Raw genomic sequence first — 22,010 nt, forward strand, 5'->3', positions numbered from 1 at the left:
GAAATAACGTAAGAAGGAAGAAAAACGAATGAGAAAAAGAAAAGGAAAAACGAATTAGAGGAAGAAGGACGAAGGTGCGGAGAGCGTTACCGATGGAGGAAGACCGGTGGTCTTGGTCGCCGGCAGTCGAGCTCGGTGGCTGATGTGGTTGCTGTGAGGAAAACGAAGTACTCGAGTGAAGAGAAGGGCACGAAAACAACGAAAGACAAAAGAAGAAGACGAAGGAAAGGAGGAGTGTTACCGTGCAGCAGCGACGGCAGAGGAGTGCCGGCGGTGGTGGCGGCGGTGTGGACAGCAGCGTGAGGGAGAAGGGTTTGAGTTGGTTTGATTTCTTTCACGTGAACTTGGAGCAGAGGTTTTGATTTGTTTATTTTGTTTTTACGTAAAATTGAAGGAGAGGAAAGGGGTTGGGTAATTTTGTTTGGGTTTCTCTATTGGGCCTTGTAAACTTGGGCTAGGATTGGAATTGATGTTGTTTGAATCCAAAAATAGTTAGGATTGTTTATCCAAATTCAATCGAACGCGTTTTCGTAATTCGAATTCTTTTCAACGTAAAATTCTAAAGTTACTTTTAATTTCATAAATCGTTAAAATATTTAAAACGTAAATAAAATAAATATACGTTAATTATATATTTATTACTAAAATTCATAAATTCTATTTAAATATAAATAATATACGTTAAAATATATTTAATAAAATTTATAAATTTACGGGGGATTACACTTATCATGAGAGATCGACTGCTGCAGAGAGGCGAAAGCAGTTTGAAGAGGATCAGAGGGAGCTGGATCGGGCCATTGAGCAGACCAGAAAAGCGGGTGAGCAGATGCAGACTGAGATAAGGTCTCTCAAAGATCAGATCCTCGCCAAAGATGCAGAGCTCGTTAAAAGGGCTGGTGAGTTGGCTCAGAAGGACCTCGATATCAAGGCGAAGGTCGATCAGGTTGCAGTTGCTGTTAATGAGGCCGAATTGGCGAAGGGCAAGTTGACTGTTCTGGAGGGAAAATTGAGACAAGATGAGATAGAGCGAGATGCCCGAGTGGATCCGGAGGTGCACAAGGGGAAGTGTAAATCTCGATGGAAGGATGGTTTTCGTGATGCAAGGCGAAGTGTTCAGAAAGTCGTTCCTTCCTTGAAGTGGGCAAGCGTTTTAAAAGCTTTCAGGGAGGGAGCCTACAAACACCCGTCGGCTGAGGAATCGAGGGAGTTGGCGGAGCTGTCTGCCAATAAGGCTGCTGCTGCCCAGGAGCGTCAGGCAGAGAAGGATGCTACTGATAGCACCAAGGCTCAGGTTGTTGCCACCAAGTCTTCTGGTACCGTGGCTGTCGAAATTGACAAGGCCTCGTCTGCTGAAAAGGTGGCAGACAAGACGTCTGTCCCCTAGGAACTCGGGCAGTTGTCTCCCGAATCGATGGGGTCTTGTGAAATCTGACGACCTTGTCCTCCCTTTATTTTTGCTTCTTTTGAGCTTACCATCTGCAAACAGTTTATTATTTTTTGTGTGTTGTTGTTGTATGGTTGGTTATTTTGTCTGTCAGGGGACAGCTGCCAATCCCGTACTTTCCGTATTTTGAGAACTTTAACTGTCATCTTTTGTAAATTTTTCATCAGTCATCCTGACTGACTTAATGAAGGGTTTACAAACTTATCTTTCGCTTGTATTCGTGGGAAATACTAGTCTTCTGTATTTCCGACTTCTCTCAACCTTTCTTTAAAATGGAAATCTGTCTGACCCAGATGATGTATGCCTTAATGTATTTTGACATACTCAGAAGTCTAACTTCCTTATATCAATTGTTTTTGTGGATTGTGGAGGATATTGGCAGACCCTGATCATTCGAGAGTCTGACTTTCCTAATTCTTTCTCTTGGGATATTATTTCCTTGATATTCGAAAATCATGTGGAAAATATTGTCAGGCCCAAATAATTTATGAGTCTAACTTTCCTTAGAATAATTTAAGGAATTGTGGAAAATATTGTCAGACCCCGATAATTTGAGAGTCTGACTTTCCTAATTTTTCCCTTGGAATATTATCAGACTCAAATCATTCATGAGTTTGACTTTCCTGTTGACGAAAAATTGATTCTCACTAAGGTTTTTCGATGTGATTTTCTTGCAAGGAGGGTCTGAGCCCATTTTGATTTGATTTAGACTATTACAAACTGACTTACTGGTTCCTTGTAGCATACATCGTAGACCTAGTATTTCCTACACAAAGTACTTCTTAAGTACATCAGCGTTCCAGTGACTGGTGACTTTGCTTCCATCCATGCGTTGTAGTTTGTAGGTGCTTGGCCTCTTCTCTTGGTATATTTCGTAAGGTCCTTCCCAATTGGCACTCAACTTGCCTTGTGTTTTTGCTTTTCCTGTGGCTGCAGAATTTCTGAGAACTAAATCTCCGACCTTGAGAGGTCGCAACCTTACTCTACGGTTGTAATGTCGACTGACGCGCTGCATGTACGCTGACACTTGAGTCTGGCGGCATCTCTCCTTTCGTCAAAGAGATCTAATTCCTCTCTGAGTCGTAATTCGTTTTCCTGCTCAGTGTAGAACCTTACCCTGAAGCTTTCGACCCCTATTTCCACTGGGAGGACAACTTCCGACCCATATACCAGGCTGAAAGGGGTGTACCCAGTAGACTCCTTTTCGGTTGTTCTTAGTGCCCATAGAGTTCCTGGCAACTCTTCAAGCCATTTTCTTTTTTGTTCTTCTACTCTTTTCCTGAGGGCTCCCAGTATCTGCTTGTTGGCTGCTTCGGCCAGACCATTGCTCTGGGGGTGGCAGACAGCTGACTTAGCTATTTTGACCCCAAACTGGGCGAGCCATTCAGTAAGCGGAAAGTTGTCAAACTGTCTGCCATGGTCCATTACAAGGGCCTTTGGGATTCCGAAACGGGTGATAATATTTTGCCATATGAATTTTCTGACATCATGTTCGGAAATGTTTGACAATGCTTCAGCTTCAATCCATTTGGTGAAGTAATCTACCCCGACAATTAGATACTTCTTTTGGTATGTGGCCACAGGGAAAGGTCCCAACAAGTCCAATCCCCATTGGGAGAAAGGTAAGGGATTAAGGATTGGAGTCAGATCTCTAGCTGGCATGTTGATAACGGGGGCGTATTTTTGGCATTTTTTGCATTTCTGGACCATCTCCTTTGAGTCCGCCACCATTGTGGGCGACCAATATCCTGCTCTGAGGGCTTTGTGTGCCAAGCTACGTCCTCCAATGTGATTTCCGCAAATACCCAAATGAATTTCTCTTAGTATGTAGTCGGCGTCTGATGGGCCGACACATTTGAGAAAGGGAGATGAGAACGACTTGCGGTATAGCTCTTCGTTGATTATGCAGAAATGCGCCGCTGTGCGTTTGATTCTTTTCTGGGTGTTTCTGTCCTCTGGGAGGCTCTTCTCTGTTTTGAAGGCGATAATCGGATCCATCCAAGATGGGTCAGTGTTAATTGGGAACGCCTCTACTGCTTTCTCTTCGATGTGTTTTGTTTGTCGGACTTCGACAAATACTGATCTGTTTACATCTGCTAGACTGGAACTGGCAAGTTTGGATAGGGCGTCTGCTTGGGTGTTTTGACTTCTAGGGATCAGCTGTATTTCGAATGACTGCAGATTAGCACTCAGGGCTTTGATTTTTGCTAAGTAGAGGGCCATGTTTGGATGTATTGCTTCATACTCCCCTCTGATCTGATTGGCCACCAATTGTGAGTCTTTTTTTAGCAAGACATGTTCTGCCTCCAGGGTTAGACATAATTCTAGGCCTGCAATTGCCGCTTCGTATTCTGCCTCGTTATTGGATGCCTTAAAACATAATTTGACCGCATATTCGATGATCTTCTTTTCGGGGGAGATAAGGACGACACCAGCCCCTGACCCATTGACAGTAGATGACCCATCTGTGAAGACCTCCCAGGTTTTCTGAGTTTCGTCAAGTGTTTCTTGGTAGGAACATTCTGCTAGGAAGTCTGCCAATGCTTGGGCTTTAATTGCGGCCCGGGGTTGAAATTGTATCCCATATTCTGTCAGCTCAAGGGCCCACCTTGCCATTCTTCCTGACTTGTCGATTTTTTCGACCGTTTTTCCTAACAATTGGTCCGTTAGGACAACTATTTGGTGAGCGTCGAAGTATGGTCTGAGTTTAGGAGCTGCAATAATAACTGCGTAAGTTACCTTTTCTATCATTGGGTATCTGGTTTCTGCTGAGATCAACGTATGGCTGATGAAATATATGGGTTGTTGTTGTTGTTTGTCATTTTCTCGAAGTAATACTGCGCTGACAGTAGCTGGGCTGACCGCCACATAGAGGTACAGTGTTTCTCCTTCCACATGCCTGGCTAGGGTGGGCAAGCTGGCTAGGTGTGTATTTAGTTGGCTAAAAGCTTCCTTCTGCTCCTCTCCCCATACCATATCCTTGGTTTTTAATGCTTTGAAGAACGGTATCCCTTTATCTGACGCTTTTGAGATGAACCGAGAGAGGGCGACCATCCTTCCTGCTAACCTCTGGATGTCTCTCTTTGTTTTGGGCTCTAGCAGGTCCATGGCTACTTTGACTTTGTCGGGGTTAGCGTCTATTCCCCTTTGGCTGACCATAAAGCCTAAGAATTTTCCAGATCTTACCCCGAAGACACACTTCTTCGGGTTTAATTTCATTTTGTATTTTCGGAGGTTGCCGAACGTTTCTCTGAGGTCTGCAATATGCTCTTCATATTTTTTACTCTTGACGATCGAGTCGTCCACGTATACCTCAACATTTCTTCCCTTCTGATCTGCGAAGACATGGTCTACTAGCCTCTGGTAAGTAGCTCCCGCGTTTTTCAGAACAAAAGGCATCATGACGTAGTTATATACCCCTCCACTGGTTATGAATGCTGTTTTTGCTCTATCATTGCTGTCCATGAATATCTGGTGGTATCCTGAGAAAGCATCCATGAAACTCAGAAGGGCGTGACCACTAGTGGAGTCTACGAGTTGATCTATTCGAGGCAGAGGGTAGAAATATTTCGGGCATGCCTGATTGATGTTGGTAAAGTCTACACACATCCTTCAGGACCCGTTGGGCTTTTTTACCATGACTACGTTTGCGAGCCATTCTGGGTATTTGCAAGGCTCTATAAAACCTGCATCTTTCAGCTTCTTGACCTCCTCTGCCACGGCTTTACTCTTCTCTGCCGAGTAGTTTCGCAGCCTTTGTTTGATGGGTTTTGATCCCTTTAGGACGTTCAGCTTGTGGGTGACTGTTTTTGGATCGATCCCTGGCATGTCTTCCGCCGAGAATGCAAAGATGTCTTTGTGGTCTCTCAGTAGGTTGACAATCATGATTTTTAGATCTGACCCTAGGTCTGCACCTATTCTGATGCCTGATGGGTCTCCTCCTTCTTCAGGGGAGATATCCTCCATCTCGGTGTCCGTCTGGGCCTCCCCATTGTCGGGTCTGCCCTCATATCCGTCATCAGGGTGGATCTGTTTGACTCGACGTCATCTGATTTTCTTTTGATTCCTCCAGAAGCTTCCTGAAGGTCGGACTTTTCTTCAGGAGAGTTCTCCTCTAGGTCAAAATCTCGCCTATTTCGGGTTTTGACCGCGTTGTAATTGCATCGGCGAGCTGACTCTTGGTTTCCTCGTAGTTTTTCAGGTGTGCCAGCGTCGGATACATATAACATCATCTGGTGGTAAGTCGATGTTACGCCCTTGACCTTGTGGATCAATGGTCTCCCCATTATGACGTTGTAGACTGTCGGCACGTCGACTACCAAGAATTCGGTTAAGTTATTTCTTGTAGTCTGCCGTCTTTCGATGGTTACGGGGAGTGTTATCTTTCCGTCAGGGATGACAGATGAACCATTGAAGCCGATAACAGGGAAGTTGACCTTGGCCAGTTGTCTGGGATCAATTTTAAGCTTGTCGAATGCGCATCTGAAGAGTATATTGGCCGAGCTCCCTCCGTCGACCAGGACCCTGTGGACCATGTGATTGGCTATGTCTACTGATACAACGAGCGGGTCTTCGTGGTCATATGTTATACCTCGGCAATCTTCAGCCAAAAAGCTCATTGTTGGAACCGCCGGAAGGGTGTCTGCGATTGCACTAAAGTTGACTTGATGTTTTAAAGTTAGGAGGTGTGTTTTACATTGGTGGGTTGATTTTGTCCCTCCATGAATGAAGAAGACATATGGACCTTTCTCGTCTTAGTATTGCCTGTAATTACTTTTGGCTTGGATCTGAGGTGTTGATTTGGGGATCTCTTTGGCTTTCTTCTCCTCCCTGTGATCTGTAAGATACTTGGCTAGATATCCCTGTCGGATGAGATCTTCTATGTTATCTTTTAGCTGGATACACTCCTCTGTCAGATGCCCATGATCGTCGTGGAAGTCGCACCACTTGTTTGGGTTCCTCTTGGCAGTTATCATCCTTCGGGGCTTCTCCCATCTGGTGTCTGTTTTGCAGAGAGAAGATACGGCTTCTTGTTTCCGACAGGGGTGTGTAGTTTTCATATTTTGGTTGTAACCTGGGGGCCTCTTTTCTGTCGGCAGTCTGCATTCGTACTGGGGACTCGTTTCTAGCTGGAGTTTTTTTTTGTTTTCGTTGCAACCGTCCCTTTGTTGTCTTCCTGCTTGTCCTGCCGACTTGCTACATTCAAATTCCATTCCTCAGTTCTGATATAGCTTTCGGACAGCTGATAGGCCTCTTCCAAAGTGGAAGGTTGTCTCATCAATAGCTTATTTCGATATTCACCCGGGCAGAGACCACTTTGCAAAGCGAAAAGTGCTACGTCGGCTTTGACACAGCTGATCATCGTGGCTTCTTTCGTGAAGCGGGCCATGTAATCCCTCATACTTTCGTCTCTGTCTTGAGTGACTGTCATCAACTCATGGGTGCTTTTTTCTTTGCGGTAGTTGCTAATAAACTGTAATCTGAACTTCGTGACAAGGTCTTTGTATCCTCCTATTGACCCAGGTTTTTGCTTGAGAAACCAGGTCTGAGCGATACCGGTTAAGGTGGTCGGAAAATATTTGCACCAGGTGGTTGTCGAATAGGGTTGAAGGTACATGTGCCCTTCATATGCTGCTATGTGTTCTCGAGGGTCTGCAGTTCCATCGTATTTGATATGTGCCGGCAATTTTACTCTGGATGATACTCTTTTTCCGACTAAGTCCTTCGAAAAAGGAGAATCTTTTGGAGTCATTATTTCATCTGATGGTGTGTCTGACCTTTCGACCGGGCTATTTCTTCTTTCTCTCCTGGATCGAGGTGAACCGTGTGCTCTCACCGGGTTTCGAAGCGGAGGCGATCTAGGCCTCCTCGGGGGAGTTCTGGTCCTCCTTCTTCCTTGGACCGTCTGGCTGACCCCCTCTAGTGGAGGTCTTCTTTGTCTGACAGGCGAGCAGGTAGTATTGGTCTGCTGATTTGGGGGGATACGCTGTCCTAGCCTTTGTCTGACAGGTATTCTGTGTCCCAGGCGGTCCAGAACTTATCCTCTGGTCGTTGCAGACCGGGTTGTGTGTTTGAATGGTCGGTGGGGGTGTTTCGGATCGGCTTGCGTAGCCGCCGGCGCAGAGATTGCCGGCGGTTGCGGTCTCTTCCACTTCAGGAAGGGGTTAGGACTGTCTGATGGTTGGCAGACAATGTCGGCGAGGTGCCCTTAGCTCTATTTGCCTGGGATATGCATCGCTGCATGACTTCCATGGCTGCTGCGATTTGTGATTCGGTCGGGAGGGTGTCTGCTCGCGAGTTGGTCTCCTCTCTCCTAGTTGACCTGGTGGTTCTTGTTCTCCTGCTTTCAGAGGTTCGACGGGTCGACGGTTCTGCGCTTTGGGAGCGTGTGGACTCCAAGGATGAGCAACGTAAGGTGCGGGATCTGGCCATTTGGTAAGTGTTCTCCCCACAGATGGCGCCAAATTGTTTCGGGTGTAAACAATCCCTTGGGAGGTAATTTGTCTGATGGAAAAGAGTCACAATGGCTTAATAATAATGGGTCGTTATTATTAATTGTAGAGGAATGTCTTAAGCCCTTTGAACAAGGTAATTAGTAAAAATGTAATAAATGTCGCCTGCCTCCCACAGATGGGAGACAGTTGATATTTATAGGTGTAATAAATACAATTTAATGGGCCGTTTGGCTAACTTGGACCTGGTCCGTCTTGCGGTCCTTGGGCCTTGGACTCAAGAGCTCGAATATGTCATTTATCCATTAGGTTGCTTGGGATCTTCTTCTGGGCCGAGGAGATAAATGGGCCTAAAAGTCCTGTACTTGTTTAGGCCCCAACATACTCCATATATAAAACTAGTTTGTGACACAATGTTGCAAGATGAATATTACTCCATATATACTTTGTATTTTCTCTCTTATACATGTAAGAGAAATAAAAAATAAATTAAAATCTTTACAAAAATTCCAAATATGTTAGTACAAAATTTTTAATTTTTTTTAAACATCTTAAAAAGTTTAGAAATATCTTATTTAAAATTAAAAGTTCACTTTGCTAAATGAGATATTTCATGAAAATTTTATTTTAATAAATATGTCACGTATCAATTCTAGTATTTTCTATAAAAAGTATGGAGTAAGTAAATTTTTTATTTTAAGTTTTCGTTTTCCTTATTTATTAAAAACTTTCCATTTATATTGACCAATTATTTTTAATTCACAAAATTGATCACATACATAATTTTGGAGTTACAAATCGTATTGTTTGCAAAATCATAGAAGTTGATTTTGCATCAATTTTTAATTCATTTAGGGTACTTGTTATTCACCTGATATTTCAATCATTTTGTCTAAACTTATCTTATGTAACTTTTTTGTGAACTTATTAAAACTTATTTAATAATATATGTACTTTCATAGCCCTTATTTTTGCATTTACACTATAGTAAACCTAGTCCATGCTATGGACCAGGGTATTATAGTCTTTGCGTTGTTGCGTGCGAGAAGTTGCTTGTAACTGTCACGTGCTTTCCTAATTATATATATGTTTTTTTTTTTAATTTCCTTTTTCCCGGCTTTTGAACTTCTCACTCAACTTCTCTCTCTAAACTGCTTCCCAACTTCTCTCTGAATTTCTCTCTCCATTTCAAATTTAATTTCAGTGATTATTTTCATCCATTTGCATCAAATTACTCTTCCGATCTTCTTTTTTCTAAAAAATGGTGAAGAAAGCGGCACCGAAGAATCCGGCAGCGAAGAAACTTGAATTCGACAATTCCGTCGCTGAAATGGCTGTTGAAGCTCCTCGAAGGCGAGGAAGAAGGCCAAATGCTGTTTCTGAAGAAATTCCTGGTAATTCGAACTTATTTTTTGTTTGATTTTGAATTATTGAAATGTTTGTGGTTTTTGCTGAAATTAGGTTTAGTGTTTTATGCAGTTACTGTTTCAAAGATATAGTTACCTTTTATTTGCTGTTTCTGAAGAAATTCCTGTTAATTCGAACTTATTTTTTGTTTGATTTTGAATTATTGAAATGTTTGTGGTTTTTGCTGAAATTAGGTTTAGTGTTTCATGCAGTTACTGTTTCAAATATATAGTTACCTTTTATTTGCTGTTTCTGAAGAAATTTCTAGTAATTCGAACTTATTTTTTGTTTGATTTTGAATTATTGAAATGTTTGTGGTTTTTGTTTGAAGTTACTGTTTCAAAGATATAGTTACTTTTTATTTTATGTTACGAAGTTTTTAAGTGTTTTTATTAGTGACTGGTTTGTTCGTAGTTTTTTAGAGTAATTATATTTTTAAAAGGTTACTATATTTCTAAAACAGTAACTATGTTTTTAAAATAGTTACTGTCTTTTTAGACAGTAAATTAACTTTAAAATAGTAACTTTGTGTTATAATTAGTTACTATCTTTTTTAGAAAGTAAATATAACTTTAAAACAGTAAATATGTGTTATAAATAGTTACTGTGTTTTTAGAAAGTAAATAAACTTTAAAATAGGAACTATGTGTTATAAATAGTTACTATCGTTTTTAGAAAGTAAATATAACTTTAAAACAGTAACTATGTGTTATAAATAGTTACTATCTTTCTTAAATGTTATTATAAAATTAAACAGTTACTATGTCTAATAAATAGTTACTATCTGATTTAAATGGATACTCTATGTTTATGTATTTATTATATTATTTGAAAGGTTACTATATGATTTTATTGGTTACTATGTGATTGTAATGGTTACTATATAGTAATATTTTGTTTTATAATTGTTTTGTTTCAGTTGCTAAGGAATCTGTGTCTATAAAGAAGAACAAAAAGGTTGGCAGTCCGAAATCAAAAGCAATTGCGCTTGTATCTGAAAAAGAACCAATTGAAGAAGAACAACCTAATCAACTAGTTTTACAAAATTCTTCTCTGGTTGACGTTCCACAGCCTGAATCTCATCAACTTCATTCACAAGTTTTGAAAGAAATTGGCGCTGATGGCCTGCCTATCGTGTAAGTGTTAGTTTAATTTAGTTAATTGTTCTAAATAGTTACTATATGTTCAAAATAGTTACTATGTTCTAAATAGTTACTATATTTTTTAAAATAGTTACTATATGTTGTAAACAGTTACTATATGATTCCAAAGGTTACTATATGTTGTAAACAGTTACTATATGATTCCAAAGGTTACTACATGTTTTAAATAGTTACTATATGATTCCAAAGGTTACTATATGTTTTAAATAGTTACTATATGTTTTGAAATATGTTCTAAATAGGTTCTATGTGTACTATGTTTACAATAGTTACTATATGACTTTAAAGGTTACTATATGTTTTAAACAGTTACTATATGTTCTAAATAGGTTCTATGTGTACTATGTTTACAATATTGACTATATCAAAGGTTACTATATGTTCTAAATAGTTACTTTATGTTTTAAACAGTTACTATATCTTCTAAATAATTACTATATGTTATAAATAGGTTCTATGTGTAATATGTGTAGTATAGTTACTATATTATTTGAAAGGTTACTATATGTTTTAAACAGTTACTATATTTTCTAAATAGTAACTATATGTTTCTAATAGTTACTACATGTTTTAAACAGTTACTATGTGTTCTAAATAGTTACTATATGATATATAAAGCTGACTTACTTTCATTATTCATTTTTTTCAGGTTTAATTTTGATACACAATGTTCAGGAGGATCATTGTGTAAATTAATTAAAGACTTCTCTCCTGATCAAAAGGCAGTTGTTCAAGAGATAGGGTTTGGAGGATTGTTAGGCCTTCAATTAAGTCGAAAAAAACACTCAGATGATGTACTGGTGCATCAAGTGCTTTGATGGTGTGAGTTCTCTGTTTACAATCAGTGATTCCAAGCAATTTGAAATCACTGATTATGATGTGTACGATTTGTTTATGCTCCCCCTTTCTGAGCTGGAGGTTGAAGGGGTTAAACGTGGGCGCAATTCCACTAATCCTGATTTTGATTTGAAGATCAAGTGGAGAAAAGAGTTCGGTTTTGAAGAGGTCAATGCTCAAATTCCTATAAGGTTTCTTGAGGACAAGATTAAATTGTTGACAGATGGTGGTGATCTGTTTAAACAATTATTTGTTTTTGTTGCTTTCTCTACATTTTTTACTCCAACAGCCAATAGGACTGTAGATTTGAGATTGGCTAAGGCTTTGGAAGATCCTAAAATGATTTCCAAATACAATTGGTGTAAATACGTTCTTGACGTATTATGTGAGGAAACAGTGAAATTTAAAAATAGTTTATTGAAAGGCAAAGATCAAAAGACATTTGGAGGTTGTGTTGTGTTTTTGCAACTTGTGTATTTTCAGAGGATTAAGTTTAGGAATTCCAGTGGTATTCCTGATCAATTACCTCTTATTCAGCATTGGACATCGAAGATGGTAACCGATCGGATTCATGCTGAAAATGCCAATATGAGTGCATTATATGGTTCTGGTATATTGGAGAAGGGGAAGTATCCAATTTCCAAAAAGTTTGTTTTTGTTGATGGTCAAATAGATTTGACCCAAATCAAATCTATTTCGAAAGAAAATGAAGCAGGCAGCAGTGGGGGAAGAGCTGAACAGCCCTATGTTGGGCGTCGAATTCCAAGTCGGCGTCCTAGGATTCTTCAGTTTGAAATCCCTAATTCTCATCCTACAGATGAAGAAATTTTCTCTAAAGCCACTGATGTAAGTTTATTTTATTATTGATATATTTGTCAATATATAGTATAGTTATTTTTTATATGCTATAGTTATCTTTTATACACTATTGTTATCATTATCTTTGGTTTAGTAAATGTAGGTATATATAATTATCTTTTATATTCTATAGTTATCTTTTATATTCTATAGTTATCTTTTATGTACTATAGTTATCTTTCATACACTATGTTACCATTACTTTGTTTTAACAAATAGTAACTATATGTTTTAAACAGTTACTATATGGTATAAATAGTTACTATATGTTTTATGTACTATAGTTATCTTGTGTATACTATAGATATCTTTTATATACTATAGTTACCTTTTATTTACTATAGTTATCTTTTATTTTCTATAGTTATCTTTTATATTCTATAGTTACTTTTCATATACTATAGTTAACTTTTATACAGTTATCTTTATATACTATAGATACCTTTTCTTATAATATTTTTTGTATTTTTAGTTAAATTTTCATATTATGTTCCATATTTAAATTTATATATTTTGTTATTAGGATTTTCATGGTCAGTGGTTGTTGATGAAGAGAGATCTGGATGTAGTTTCAGCCATCCATGCTGAAAAGCTGTTCAAATTAAAGGCTTCAATGCCTTCGCAGAACCATGGCGATGATATTTTGGAAAATTCCACTTATCAAAAGATGGTTGATGAGTTGGTGGAGATTCATCAGTTGGTGAAGAATCTACCAAATGGTTGGGATGACATTTTTGGTTCAAGTAACAATCCAGTTGTTACTGCTGCCCCTCAACCTTCTGCCGTTGTTCCAACTGAGCCTGCAGTTGTTACAGCTGCTGTTGTTGATGCAACAACATCTACCGAAGCAATTATTCGAGAAGTTGATCCTGACACTCAAATAAATGCAGTTCTTGATTCTTTGAAAAGCAAAGATAAAGAAATTACGGAGGATGATGATGAAGAAATAGAAGAATATGAGCGCGTGTGGGCTGGATTTCAAAAATGCATCATTAACAACCATGTTGTATCAAGAGTGAATGTCAGTGTCTATGGCATAGAGGAAAATGTGATGTTTATGTCTCCGTTTATGATAGCATTTGAAGATTTAATGAGGCATCTTCCAGCATTTGTTCAAGAAGCTGTGGACTTTGCTGCTCTGACTGATGGAGAGGGTATTTTGACTGAGTAAGTAGAAGTTTTCTCATTTAATAATTTATAGTTACCTTTCAAATAATATAGTTACCATTCATATATTATAGTTACCTTTCATATAATATAGTTACCTTTCATATAATGTAGTTACCTTTCATATAATATAGTTACTTTTTATTATTTATAGTAACCCTTCATATAATATAGTTACCTTTCATATAATATAGTTACCTTTCTTAAAAGTGAAGTTGTTGCCCTAACTTTATAGTAACCTTTCATATAATATAGTTACTATTTGTATACTATAGTATCCTTTTGTTTACTATATTTACCTTTTATATTCTATTGTTACCTTTTATTTATTATAGTAACCTTTATAATTCTTCTGACATATTTATTGTTTCTTTTTTATGTTTTTCAGTGATAAAGTTATAGAATACAATCATTTTATTGCGGTAGGAAGAGATGACATGTGGACCCTTTCTTCCACATTTGATATTCTTTTGATTCATATTGAAGCTTGGGCTTTTTTATTGAATGAAAATGAAAGGAATCCTGCTGGTTCTTCTCAGAAGCTGTTTTTAGGTGGCACATATTGTGTAAGTTATATTTTTAATAATATAAAATGTTAATTATTTTAAATTTTTTTGGCCTTTGTTTAATATTTCTTTTAATATTGATTTGCAGAAATATGTTGCTGATTTGATTGAGAAACCAGGCAATGAAAAAATCTTGTCTGAATTGTGTGTTTGTCTTAATTATGGTGTGAAAGATGTAAATGGAGTTCAATCGTTGAAAGATTGTAATATGGTATGATTTATATTTTCTTTATATAACCATATTATCTTTTTTTTTTGTCTCCTTTCTTGTAGTTGTAATCTGTTGTTTTTCTTTTTTATATAGATTTTTGCTCCTGTTCTGATTGAAGACCCGAAGCATTATTACCTGTTTGTCATTAGTATGAAAGACAAAAGTGTCTATTTCTTTGATAATATGCTTCTGGAACCAAAAGAGATGGAACAAAGGAAGAAAGCTTATTCTGTCTTGGTAAGTTTTTTTTTATAGTTACCTTTTTTGTTGTTGTAGTTACTCTATAAATGTTATAGTTGCCTTTATATTAGTCTTTCTTTTTTAGAGGAACTATATTTTTGACAAGGTTACTATTTGTTTAAAACAGTAACTATGTTTTTAAAATAGTTACTATCGTTATAAAATAGTTACTATATGATTCCAAAGGTTACTATATGTTGGTAATGGTTACTATATGATTTTAATGGTTCCTATATGATTCTAATAGTTACTATATGATTTTAATAGTTACTATATGATTTTAATGGTTACTATATGATTTTAATAGTTACTATATGATTTTTAACCAACTGGTAATAGTTACTATATGATTTTAATAGTTACTATATGATTTTAATTCTTACTATATGTTGGTAATAGTTACTATATGATTTCAAAGGTTACTATATGTTGATAATACCTACTATATGTTTTGTACAGTGTTCTTCATTGGAAAAACTACTGAAAAATATGGATAACATTCATCATGAAGATATTAAAAGCTTCAAATTTATCCCGGTCGGTGGTAATTGGAAGCGAGGTGCTTATGACAAAGACTGTTGTGTCTATTTGATGATGTTAATGATGGTTTTTCATGGTGTTGAAACGGTACAAGATGGTGTTGGGATTTTTGACTTTGATCCCTTGGCAGATGTAAGTTTTTGTGTTAAAAATAATTAATGTTATTCATATTTTTCTTTTCATTCTTTATAGTTATTGTTTTGTTATCATAGTTACTGTTTTTATTCTAATAGTTACTGTTCAAATATTTGCAGGAAGATTTCAGGAAGTTTCTCAGGGCTTGTATTTGTGGCACCATTGTGTTGTCTGATTTGAATTGTTACAGAGATGAATATCTGAAACGAATGGTTGCATTCAGGAAATACAGGAAACAAGATGTTTTGGATGCCCTAATTAAACAAAGGGAAGAGTTGACGCAGAAATACATGAATGATGCTTCAAAAATTGAAATTGTTGCAAGAAATAGTTCAGCAAGGAAATCCAAACATGTTGAAACAGAAGATGAAGCTGAGACAGATGTCAATGTTGAAGGGAAAGGACGTGGCAAAGGCGGGAGACGCACCCGAGGAGGCAAACGCGGGAAGGCACGTGGACGAGGTGCTTCACGTGGTTAATAATTATTGCTGAAAAAACAATTTAATTTTTTGTGTTTGTATGTAGTCGAATTACTACTTAGAATGTACAATTAATTCTAAGTTTGATATAGTTACTCTCAATGATTTTTAATTGTTTGATATATGAGAGTAATTATAACTTTTGCAGTATTTGTGTCATATTGTTCAATTTACTTATTTTAAATATAGTTTCTATTTGAATGAAATAGTTACCTTTCTTCAAATATAGTTACTCTTATAAATTTGTAAGTCATATGATTGCATAACGAAAGTAACTATATTATCAAAATAGTAACTATATTTTATATAGAGTTTACTATATGTAAAGAAGGGTGACCACTAAATGTGAAGAGTTGGTATATATAAAAAGTGAATAATTTTGTGTATAAATTCAAATAGTTACTATCTTACAGATATAGTTATCTTTAATAAGATACAATTACTCTCTTTTTTATGGTATTTTATTTTTGAGTAACATATAGTTACTATAAGTCATTTTGATTGCATAAAAAACGTTACTATATTTTTTTAGAATAGTAACTATATTGTTCTAAGAGTTACTATATTTTTTTAAATAGTAACTATATTTTATAAAAAGTTACTATATTGTAAAAAAAGTAAGTATATTTTATAAAGAGTTACTATATTATCAGAATAGTAACTATATTTTATTAAGAGTGACTATATTGTCAAAATAGTAACTATATTTTATAAAGAGTTACTATATTTTCAGAATAGTAACTATATTGTATTAAGAGATACTATATTGTCAAAATAGTAACTATTTTATAACGAGTTACTATAAATAAAAATTGTGTGTTTATAAAGAGTTACTATACTGAATGTATAGTAACTATGTATTGTAAAGGAGAACTATAGTATAAACACTCAATAAATTTGTTTAAAAATGTTGAAGTAACTGTATATGATAATAAAATAAGAACATCACTAAAATAGTTGTTCTTTAGGTGTAAATAATTGAATATTGGGTGTCTTGGATCAAAATTCTTTGTGTTTCTTTTTTCCTTTCTTTGATGGCTGCTTGTAATTGTCATATTGACCCTTTATTCTCTTCTTACTCTTTCCTTTAGTATTAGCACGATCAGGATCAAGCACAATTGTTATTTCAGAATTAGTTGATTCCCCGTCTTGTGTTTCTCGTTGTGCTTCAGCTTTTGCCTTTTCTTGTTCTGCTATCTTTGCAGCTTCTTCTTTTGCCTTCCTTTCTTCTTCCTTTTTTATGATTTCATCAACTGCTTTATTATCCATTTTAAACTTCTCCTCGATAAATTTTCTGGCCTTTGCTATCTTATGCCCTTTCAAAATTAAGTTATAGTATCTGTGGTATAGAGTTTAAGTGTTAAGTAAAATATCAACTGTAATTGTAAATATATGAAAATGAACTAATGTATATTGAAAAAATTACCTTCTGATCATATGTAATCTCCAACCAGTAAAATTGTTGATTTCACCTTTCTCCCTTTTTATTGTATCAACCCTTTCCCATATCTGTTTCTTTGCATATCTAGTCCATCTTGTTGTTATGTAACGATCTGGAATTGTATTGATTGAATGTAAATGCAATATTCTTAAACAATGGAAGCACAACCATCCAGATTCTTCAAAGTTTTTGCATGTGCAAGTGACGGTTGAATCTTCCATTTTGTATTGAACTTCTTGCCTTGATCCTGTTAGATTATTTACATATAATGTAATATTATTCAAAAGAACATCTACTCTAAATATTAAATAAAGATTTATAGTTTTTTTACCTGTTATTCCTTCTATCCACACTTCAAAAAACATTGTTCTTCCTACACTTCCCTTGAACATTGTACTACTTGCCACAGAAAGCTTGAACTCTTCTTCAAAATCACGAAAAAGTGTTATCGTGTATACATTTGCTGCCTGTTTTAATATAGCACTCATACTTAGCTCTGAAGTTGGTATTCCCCTTGTACAGTCAAAGTCGTCTTTTTCTTCGGTTTTTCTCCATCGATTTATTGTAGCTTGAAAAATACTATAGAACTCTGTTAATGTTGTACTTTTATTTGCTTTAAAACCAACAGCATGGTTTGTACTTTCACTTCTTTGTGAAGAAAGTATATCGGCAGAAAAAAAATCTTTACTTAAAGCTGTACACCATTTTTCTTTAAGACCATACAATCTGTTGAACCAGTCATCTTTTTCCAGCTTAAAAGTGTTGATCATAGATTTCCAAGTTTCTTCAAAATCATTTGGTGTTATACACCCACTTAAACACTTGTAGAATGCGTTTTTGAAGTTTTTATCAGACTTCAATAAACCAAACCTACTGTTTGCATTTTTACTCAAGTGCCACAAGCATAACCTGTGTCTTGAAGAAGGAAAAACCTGAAAAACAATAATGAATATATATAGTTCCACAAAATAGTAACTATATTTTATAAAGAGTTACTATACTTTATAAAGAATTACTATATTGTCAAAATATTAACTATATTTTAATAAGAGTTTCTATATTTTCAAAATAGTAACTTTATTTAATAAATAGTTACTATATTGTCAAAATAGTAACTATACTTTATAAAGTGTTACTATAATTTTAGAATAGTAACTATATTGAATTAAGAGTTACTATATTGTCAAAATAGTAACTATATTTTATAAAGAGATACTATATTGTTAAAATAGTAACTATATTTTATAAAGAGTTACTATATTGTCAAAATAGTAACTATAATATATGAAGAGGTACCTGTTCTATTCCAGCAGCAATATCTGCATCTTGATCAGTGAAAATTGATATAGGGTGCTTTCCTCCCATAGCCTTCAGAAAAGTTTCAAACACCCAAACGAAAGATTCTGTGGTTTCATCCCCAATGAAAGCACAAGCAAACATTGTGTTTTTCCAATGGTTATTGATACCAACAAATGGAGCACATATGAGATTGTACTTATTGGTTCTGAATGTAGTATCAAAAACTAGAACATCTCCATATATTTTGTAATCTTCTCTCATCATAGAATCCCTCCAAAATAGGCACTCAACTTTTCCTTCAGCATTGAGTCTTACTCTGAAAAAGAACTCGGGATCTATTGATTGTATGTCATACAGTTTGTTCACATAGTGTTTGTGAATCCTTGCCATCAATTTGCTTCATTTTTAACTTGTAGCAGTAGTTTAGATGATCAATCATCGTATGACCTACACAGTCGTCTCCGCCAGTTTCTGTTGACATATACCTATAAGACTCCATTGGTCTTAGACCACATTCTGACATTGCCTCAATAGCTTCTTTTTTAGGTTCTGTCATTTGTCGTTCCGATCGGTGGAGATAATTACTTATTTCTCTTGTCAATGGGTGATTATGTACCACTACATGCTTTTCTATTTCAAAATCTCCATTTTCATTCTTCTTTGCAAATATTTGAGCTTCACATTTTGTTCTTGTTATCATAACCCTCTTTCTCCTTTCTTTCTTTTTTGCATCTGATTGATCATCTTCATTTTTGAGTTCTTTGTTTTTAGGAGGGTCTCTTATTCCAGCAGTAGAGCAGTAGAAGTATTTTCCATTAACAATTGTGGTTCCTTCTTTATATCTATTCTTCCCTTTTCGTACACTAAAACCAATAATAGCAGCATGTTTGCAATATAGATCATAAATCTCATCGGTTGTTTTCCTTGCTTCTCCAATTAAACTGCCATCTAATTCTTTATCAATGTTTTCTTCCTGCTCATTATTTGGATTTTCAAAAATGTTGTGGTTTGTATCAATTGAATGTATTATTGAACCTGTACAAATACAAATATAGTTATCATTAAATGTGATAGTTACTCTTAATATTTATATAGTTACTATAGTTACTATATAATTAACATAGTTACTTAAGATCTATTGATTGTTATAGTTACTCTACAGTTCATATAGTTAATCTTTACATGTAATAGTTACTCTATATTTAACATACTTACTTAGGATCTATTGATTGTTATAGTTACTCTACAGTTCATATAGTTACTCTTTACATGTAATAGTTACTCTATATTTAACATACTTACTTAGGATCTATTGATTGTTATAGTTACTCTACAGTTAATATAGTTATTCTTTATATGTTATAGTTACTATAAGTTAAATGTAGTTTATTGCTTATATAGATTATTTCGTTATGTGAAGTTACACTATAATTAATATAGTTACCTTTCATAAATTATAGTTACTTTATTATAAATATAGTTATCATTATATGGGATAGTTACTCTTCATACAGTTAATGTTTATATATTATAGTTACTCACAGTTAATATAACTCCTTTTTATATGTGATAGTTACTCTACAGTATATAGTTCTTCTTTATATGTGATAGTTACTCTTCATTTTATATAGTTACATTTTATATGTTATAGTTACTCTATATTTAACATTGTTACTTAAGATCTATTGATTGTTATAGTTACTCTACAGTTCATATAGTTACTCTTTACATGTAATAGTTACTCTATATTTAACATACTTACTTAGGATCTATTGATTGTTATAGTTACTCTACAGTTAATACAGTTATTCTTTATATGTTATAGTTACTATAAATTAAATGTAGTTATTTCTTATTTATATTATTTCGTTATGTGAAGTTACTCTATAATTAATATAGTTACCATTCATAAATTATAGTTACTTTATTTTAAATATAGTTATCATTATATGTGATAGTTACTCTTTATTTTATATAGTTACTCACACTTAATATAACTCTTGTTTATATGTGATAGTTACTCTACAGTATATAGTTCTTCTTTATATGTGATAGTTACTCTTCATTTTATATAGTTAGTCTCTATAGTTTATAGTTACTCTACAGTTACTATAAGTCCTGTCTATATGAGATAGTTACTCTACATTAAACATAGTTTCTCTTTGTATGTTATAGTTACTCTGCGTTAAATATAATTCCTCTTTCTATGTTAGTTACACTACTGCAATTATAATATGTTAACTATATCAATATAACAGTTACTATATATATATTAAAAGATACTATATCATACCTTCTTCAATACATTGATTTGCAACCATAACTTGCTGAGATGTGCCTTCATCTTCATCTTCAACATCATATACTTCTCTATGATTCTCTAAGTTTTCTAAAATAATAATAATTACTCAATGAGTATGAAGTTACTATAATTTTCTTCGTAGTTAGTTATTAGGATTCGAATATTACCGTCATAATTATACAATTTTTCTTCTATTGCGCGCGATTTAAATCGATATTCAAATCGATTAAATCGTCCTCCATTGTTGAAGCTCGAAGAGAGAGAAGCTGTTGGAGGAGAGAGAAGCTGTTGTAGGAGAGAGAAGTTGCTGCTGGAGGAGAGAGATTTCAATTTTAGGGTTTCGCGCATTCTGTTATTTTGGAACACGTGATTTCAAACGGTTCAGCGCTGCAAATTACCTAATTACCCTGGTCCATGGTAACCTTAATGGTGAACCGGGTCCATGCAAGCGGAATTGTTATTTTTGTTTATCGCTATTCGATGTCCTCGTTTGCTCTAAACGCCCGCGTATTTTACACGAAAGGACGGTTGTGCCCTTATAAAATCTACCCCACCTCTTCACTTTAAATTTCATACAAAATTAATTCTATCGTTTAAAAAAACAATTTCAAAAATATATTCATTAATTTTAAAAAATCAAAACATATTTACGTGTATTATGAAATGTAATTAATTGTTAAAATATTTTTTTTACTATTATTAAATTTTAGAAGGAATGGGCGTTAAAAAAAATTTAAAAGATTTTTTCTAAAAAAAATTCACAGTGCCACCCATAATTGGGGCCGTGTCCATGGTCGTAACCCCTAGGAAAAGCAGAGTCGGCCATGGTTCACCCGCCCAAGATCTGCGGCTGTTCATATGAGGGAGTTATGTTGTAATTTTTTCTTCGCGTGTTTGTGTGAAAAATTGTGATTTTTTTTAAGTAAAGAGATGTTATCCACTAAACACGGAGTAAGTCACGATTACCTAGCGTATTCACACCTAATTGTTTTCCAGTTCATCGTTTTCAAAAAAAATAATATTTACTTAATCGATGAAACTTTTAGGATACTTGTAAATGTGTAATAAATGGACAAGACAATTCATTTTAACGTCAAGTACGGAGTATTGCCGAACCTTCCCGATAAATTTGACGCAAAAATAAGAATGTGTCTCAAACATGAGTTTTCATTTAGACATCATGATTTGATAAGTATTTAGGATACGTTTGGTATAAATTTAGGAAAGCAAATGGAAAAGAAATAAATAAGATGGGGAAAGAATAACGTGATTGCTACTATAACTTGTTTGATATACTTTGAAAAAGGAATCACTTGTAACAAATAGAGATTGACGAGAGAAAAAATTTGTTACCATAAGATTGAGAGAGGTAACAAATAGTAGTAACGATTAACCTTAAGAAAGAGATTGTAACCACACCTCTCATACCGAACATTAGGTAATTGAAATAGTTAAGTTTAATTCAA

General features: G+C 35.0%; 3 protein-coding genes across 3 annotated transcripts; 1 reads left to right on the forward strand and 2 right to left on the reverse strand.

The window, feature by feature from the left end:
* Positions 1 to 5,361: 5,361 nt before the first annotated feature.
* On the reverse strand, positions 5,362 to 6,423 carry LOC130469570 (uncharacterized). Its single transcript, XM_056838934.1, has 2 exons — positions 6,222 to 6,423; positions 5,362 to 6,089 (listed from the first exon to the last, which is right to left on the reverse strand). Exons 1-2 carry the CDS (start codon positions 6,421 to 6,423, stop codon positions 5,362 to 5,364), a joined length of 930 nt encoding a protein of 309 aa, XP_056694912.1.
* A 3,849-nt stretch (positions 6,424 to 10,272) lies between these two features.
* LOC130469571 (uncharacterized) lies at positions 10,273 to 15,502 on the forward strand. The gene is made up of 8 exons (XM_056838935.1): positions 10,273 to 10,442; positions 11,119 to 12,152; positions 12,688 to 13,331; positions 13,720 to 13,897; positions 13,986 to 14,108; positions 14,202 to 14,345; positions 14,808 to 15,020; positions 15,143 to 15,502. Exons 2-8 carry the CDS (start codon positions 11,259 to 11,261, stop codon positions 15,500 to 15,502), a joined length of 2,556 nt encoding a protein of 851 aa, XP_056694913.1. The 5' UTR covers positions 10,273 to 10,442; positions 11,119 to 11,258.
* A 999-nt stretch (positions 15,503 to 16,501) lies between these two features.
* On the reverse strand, positions 16,502 to 20,892 carry LOC110781906 (protein FAR1-RELATED SEQUENCE 5-like). Its single transcript, XM_056838936.1, has 7 exons — positions 20,712 to 20,892; positions 20,536 to 20,631; positions 19,113 to 19,277; positions 18,240 to 18,577; positions 17,275 to 17,875; positions 16,929 to 17,190; positions 16,502 to 16,841 (listed from the first exon to the last, which is right to left on the reverse strand). The coding sequence occupies exons 1-7, from the start codon at positions 20,890 to 20,892 to the stop codon at positions 16,502 to 16,504; spliced, it is 1,983 nt and encodes a 660-aa protein (XP_056694914.1).
* Positions 20,893 to 22,010: the final 1,118 nt, after the last annotated feature.

This window comes from Spinacia oleracea, chromosome 3 (genome assembly GCF_020520425.1).
Source record: "Spinacia oleracea cultivar Varoflay chromosome 3, BTI_SOV_V1, whole genome shotgun sequence".
Taxonomy (NCBI): Eukaryota; Viridiplantae; Streptophyta; class Magnoliopsida; order Caryophyllales; family Amaranthaceae; genus Spinacia; species Spinacia oleracea.